The following is a 6,000-nucleotide window of genomic DNA, read 5'->3' on the forward strand; positions in this document are numbered from 1 at the left end:
CAGCTTACCTAGTCACCGTACGTTAGTAAACACTTGGTAAAAAAAGGTTTAAATTCAACATCATTATCGGCAAAACAAAAACATCAAGTTAAAAAAAAGTTAACAATCGCCCTGTAGTACATTATGTAAACAAATTTTGAGGAAATCAAAAGGAAATCATAGGAAATCAAGAGGAAATCATAGGAAATCAAGAGGAAATCAAAGGAAATCACAGGAAATCAAAGGAAATCAAAGGAAATCACAGGAAATCAAAGGAAATCAGAGAAAATCAAATGAAAGCGGGGGAAATCAACAGGAAATCATTGTCAAAAGGAAATCAATTGTACACTTGATGGTCGGCGGTTTACCCCTCGAATAATACTAAATTATTGGTTGTTAGGAAATCTACAACAAAAATATATGTCATTCTGTTTGAAAGCGAAAGTTTATTGTCATTGTTGGAAAAACTTGACAGTGTTTCAAAGTGGGCATGGATTTTCAAGTAGGTACTTAATTTGATGTGACATATTTCACATTTATCTTAGCGGTTTCAGTGCCAGACAGTCACCTATTTTAATAATGTTTTGAAAATTTTTGTCATAGTGTATTTTGGGTTGCATCTATATTTCACATTTTGTTTCGTTTATAGAAATTTTGAGCAAATTTTTGTCTTGCACAGAAGAGATAAATTGAACGTAACAATAATAATTATAATAACTTTTTATAGGATATAGCAGTTATATATTAGCTCCATTATTATTTTTATGAAAAAAAAAAAACAAAATCGTAGGTAGGTAGTTAAAATCAAGTAGCTATGAAAACTTAAGTAAAAAAAAATTCCTTAATTTCATCATTTTATTGTAACTAAAAAAAGAGAAAAACGTATGCAAAGTTAAATAATGTTATATAATAAAAATTATAAATAACTTAGAGATTTTAAAAGATTAAGAACAAGAAGGATCGACGTGTACTAGAGAATCATACTTAATTAACTTTTTTCGCATTAATGAATATGCGGCTCACATAAAGTGTCAGTAAAACCTCTCAGCTTCGCTTTTCTTATAAATATAACAATTTCTTCGTAATTATCCTGAATTAAGCTTAGTGAACATTTTGAGAAGGTAGGTACCTATATAATGTACAAACAATGGAAAACCTATTATTCTTAATTGGACGGCAGTTTTATTTCACTAGTGTTTAAATATTACGAAAATTTTACATACAAAATCTCCCTACAAATATAAAACCTAACGTCAGAGCAAAAAGAGCAGCAGTCTTCTGTCCTGAATTACACAAATCGTCGTCACATACGTAACACTCGTCTACAATGTAGCCCTTGTGTCTACGGTTGTTGGCAAAATTAGTACAGTCAAAGTCATTTTTTACCACACAGTGTCTGCTCACAGTGGAAGAATTTGTTCTGCTATCTGAAATTAAAATACAAATATATTATAGAGAATATATTATATTTAATTTGTGTAGAATGATGTATTCTTGTAACTTACTGCGTTCAAGATAGGCAACACATTGATAATCTACGACGTCAGAGTTGCGTGAGTTGCAGTGGTGCTTTTGAATGCTTGTTTTATTGATAGGGCTGTAACAGTCTTGGTTATGACTTGTTCTGCATTGATAGCACACCAGGGCATTACCTGAAATATTTAAACATTTTAATTGTTCATCTCCATACTTAATACCTATAATATAGCAAAAAATTTACAAAACCGTTCAAAATATATACATACAATGATGATAAATAATAATAATATAACTGCTGGTTTTTTCTTCAAAAATTGCAATTAAGAAAACGCCAAATATTAATAAATAAAAATAAAAATACGTTTTATCGTCAGTCAAATTCTATCTCCTTATGTAAAAAGTTTTCGTATAGTTTTAATTTTAAATCACAAGGTACAAATTTTGTGACCACAAGATGCATAAAAGTAGATAAATTAATTGCATCGTCTGCTTAATTCGCTTAAAAATTTTTTGCAGAAACATATTGTTTCACGTTTAAAAAGAGAATAATTTAATTTATTAAGTAAATGAAAACTTACCCAGTGTAACAGCAAAGCAGAGCAAGAACAACCAAACAAGTTTTGTGTTCATTTTGAAGAGTTATTTGAGATACAGTGGAGGACTGTTGCTTTAATAGTTTCGTTTATGGAAGGCGGGTTGGCTGACAAATATTTGGTTTATAGTTTTGGCGCAATTCTAGCGTAAAAATACACTCATTGTGTGATTGATTTTTCCCTAGTATTTGGTTTATGAATTTATTTAGCGATAATTTGATGAATAAGCCGCCGTTATCATTGTCATGGTGATTACATGGTTTTTCAAACACTCTTTGACAATTTTTGTTTACTTAGAATAACTGATTCACAGAATTCTCCAAAGATATACACCGCTAAATAAATAGACGGTCCTTTAATGTGGGAAAATTAATTTTTAAGTGTGCAATATTCCTCTGGGACAATTATTTAGGTACAAACTTCACAATACTTTTTATACAATGGAATGATGTTGTAGTACATACATTTAAAGAGGTGCCGAGAAAAAAAAATAAGTTTGATATTTGGCAAAAACAATGACAGGGATAAGTGATTTTTAGCCCCGTGGCGTTCCGTTTTGAAAAATTAAATTTCGCGCCGAAAAAAAAAAAACAAATCGCGAAATCGCATTTCAAAATGAGAAACGTATTCCATAACGTAGGCAATCACTTGGGTAATGAGGTCGAGGGATTAACGGAAGTCCACCCTGTTAGGTTGGTACGTAGAGTTTTGCATGTAATTTCATCAAAGGGTAATTACATAAGGAAATCTGTAATTTTGTTTAACTTTTCTGAATTTTATTACAAATTATAGGTACAAGAAGAAGGTACACGTTGTCTTCTTGTACCATGGTTAAAATCAAGTAGCTATGAAAACTTAAGTAAAAAAGTTCCTTAATTACATCATTTTATTATAATTACAAAACAGGTAAAACTTATGCAAAGTTATGTACTGTAATATAAAAAGTGTAAACAACTTAGAGACTTTTTAAAATTAAGAGTAGAAGGATGTGCATTAGAGAAACATAATTCACTTTTCACATTAATGAATATGCTGGTTTCACTCTGTTTTTAACATAAAATAAGAGCAAGTTAAAAACCTCCCAGCTTCGCTTTTCTCATAAATATAATAATTTCTTCGTAATTACCATGAATTTATAGCGAACATTTTAAGAAGGTACCTACTTAATGCACAAACAATAGAAAACTTATTATTTTTAATTAGACGGCAGTTTTATTTCACTATTGTTTAAATATTACCAAAATTACTTAATCAAATAATTATTATCGATCGTTTAAAAACAAAATCTCCGTACAAATATAAAACCTAACGTTAGAGCAAAAAGAGCAGCAGTTTTCTGGCCTGAATTGCACAAATCACCATCACATACATAACACTCGTCTACAATATAGCCTTGGGGTCTACGGTACTTAGTAAAATTTGTACAAAGTCATTTTTTATCACACAGTGTCTGCTCACAGTGGAAAAATTTGTTTTGCCACCTGAAATTAAAATACGAATGTATTATAGATTTTCGTGGATGTATTTTAGTAACTTACTGCGTTCAAGATAGGCAACACATTGATAATCTGCGGTGTCAGAGGTGCCTGTGTTGCAGTAGTCCTTTCCAATGGTTGTTTTATTGATAGGGTTGCGACAGGCTCATTTAGTACTTTTTATACATTCATAGCACACCAGGGCATTACCTGAAATATTTCAGTTTTATAAACCGTTCAAAATACGTACAATCATTTTTCTGAAATCTATTGATGCATGATCCCTAAAAAATTTTATACTAGTACTATTTTTGCGTTATGTGTAGAATAACATGAATTGCAACCAAAAACAAAAAACGAAATACTAATAAATAAAAAATGTCGAAAGTTGTTTCGACAGAATTTTCCTAGATCCTAAAATACAAAGAAAAATATCCAGCATTTTCGAGTTGAGTTTTTTCTTTACACAATTTTGTGATGATTTTGATTGATGCAGCTGTTTAAGCAAATATAAAAAATATTGATGCAATAATAAATCAAAAGTAAAAATTCTTTATATTTTGCACATTTTGGGTGGAATTTATTCGACAAAATTTTGAGATGACGTCATCAGTTTTTTGAATGGAATAAACAGAAATATTTTGATTAAAAATTTGTCATACTTATCATAACTTTAAAGCATCTGCAAGATTTCAAAACATTCAGTTTTGCAGATTCAAAATCACGGAGTCATAAACTACATGTGCAGGACTATGTTATTTTAAACAATTTAAAACCCATTTACTGTCTACAGTTTTGAAGTAACGTCATCGCTTTATTGGTGGCGATGATTAGACACATTTTGATTAACGTTCTACCATCTACATGAAATTCCTAATATAAATACAAAATTTGATAAAAATCGGCCCACTACTTTCGGAGATCTGTCTAATGAAAATCTGTGACGGCAGACAGACAGACAGACGGATAGACAAACGGACAGACGAAAACGGGAGACCTATTTCTTCGTAGTCTAGGGGCCACAAGGAGAAATATATATAATCACACGATGCACAAAAGTAGATAAATTAACTGCATTGTCTGCTAATTTCGCTTATAAATTTTGTACAGATATATTGTTTCACCTTTAAAAAATGTTTTAAGAAATATATCTGTTTTCAAATTGTCGATTATTTGCACCTGAGAATAATTTAATAATTTTTTATTAAGTAAATAAAAACTTACTCAATGTGACAGCAAAGCAGAGCAAGAACCACCAAACAAGTTGTCTGTTCATTTTGGAGAGGTATCTCATTGTAAAACTGTTGCTTTAACAGTTTCTTTTTGGGGAGGCAGAAGGGCTAATAAAGATTTACTTTATAGTTGCCGCAATTCTAACGTGAAAATACATTAATTGTGTTAATTTTTTCGTAGTATTTGGTTTATGAATTTATTTAACGATAATGTGGTGAATAAGCCATCGTTATCATTGTCATGATGCCCTGACAATTTTTGTTTACTTGAATAACTGATTCAAAGACCTGTTAAAACATATACACCTATAAATAAACAGACGGTCCTTTAATGTGGAAAAATTTTTAAGTGTGCACTATATCCCTGGGACAATTATATTTAACTACAAACTTTACAACATTTTTTTATACAATGGAATGTACTTGTAGTACATACATTTAAAGAGGTGCTGACAGGAAAAAATTAAGTTTGATATTTGGCAAAAACAATGACAGGGATAAGTGATTTTTAGCTCTGTGGTGTCCCGTTTTGAAAAATTCAATTTCGCGCCGAAAAATCGCATTTGAAAATAAGAAACGTATTCCATAACGTACGGGGATTTGCCCTCCATATTTTGCAAATGAACGCAGTTTTAAAATTTTATTTATGTCTAATTTTGACGGGAAAAACCTGTAGAAACCAATCCACAATGAGACAGACATATCATTGTGAATAAATGTAAAGCGCTTTCAGTATTTTTGTTAGACTTTTAATTTTCAAAATTTAGCAATTAGCACAAGTTCTATTTAGAGAGATGTGTGTTTGTATTAATAAGCTTGATTATATTTTAGAACATAGCATATAAAATAACAGAAAAACCGATGGTTCGGGGTAAAAAGGAAATCAGGATTAAAACAATACAGCAAAAAAATTCTAGGAAGTGTACGTTAAATTTTTAATCGTAAAAAATTTCCTAATACCGGTTACTTTTGTCGCTATTAATATTGTGTAACATATAGGGTTACAATGATAATAAAATAAAATAAAACGTATAAAAATTTCTGATTAGATTAAACTAAGGTAACTTCGAAAAATGTCATATCAATATCAAAGAGCATTTTTAGTTAGTATACAATGTTATTGTTATAAATAAATATCGTTTATTTAAAATTGACTGTTTTTGTTAATTGGTTACAAAAAATGTGTCTAAGTTGTTGTCACAGAACCTCCCTCGGGTTTAAGGGTGCCCAGTAGCAGTCCGA

The 6,000-nt window shown here is 30.3% G+C and overlaps 1 protein-coding gene across 1 annotated transcript; it reads right to left on the minus strand.

The window, feature by feature from the left end:
• Positions 1 to 820: 820 nt before the first annotated feature.
• Positions 821 to 2,467, minus strand: LOC135132763 (uncharacterized). Its single transcript, XM_064060959.1, has 3 exons — positions 2,037 to 2,467; positions 1,485 to 1,631; positions 821 to 1,406 (listed from the first exon to the last, which is right to left on the minus strand). The coding sequence occupies exons 1-3, from the start codon at positions 2,086 to 2,088 to the stop codon at positions 1,195 to 1,197; spliced, it is 411 nt and encodes a 136-aa protein (XP_063917029.1). The 5' UTR covers positions 2,089 to 2,467; the 3' UTR covers positions 821 to 1,194.
• Positions 2,468 to 6,000: the final 3,533 nt, after the last annotated feature.

The sequence above is a fragment of the Zophobas morio genome, unplaced genomic scaffold, assembly GCF_036711695.1.
Source record: "Zophobas morio isolate AGI-343-1 ecotype UQ-CSIRO unplaced genomic scaffold, CSIRO_AGI_Zmor_V1 ptg000021l, whole genome shotgun sequence".
NCBI classification, from domain to species: Eukaryota; Metazoa; Arthropoda; class Insecta; order Coleoptera; family Tenebrionidae; genus Zophobas; species Zophobas morio.

Coding starts and splice junctions, on each gene's coding strand:
- LOC135132763 (XM_064060959.1), bottom strand. CDS start 2,088: ATGAACACAAAACTTGTTTGGTTGTTCTTGCTCTGCTTTGCTGTTACA. Junction 1,632..2,036: donor CTGCTTTGCTGTTACACTGG/GTAAGTTTTCAT, acceptor TAAATATTTCAG/GTAATGCCCTGGTGTGCTAT. Junction 1,407..1,484: donor TGTTGCCTATCTTGAACGCA/GTAAGTTACAAG, acceptor TTTTAATTTCAG/ATAGCAGAACAAATTCTTCC.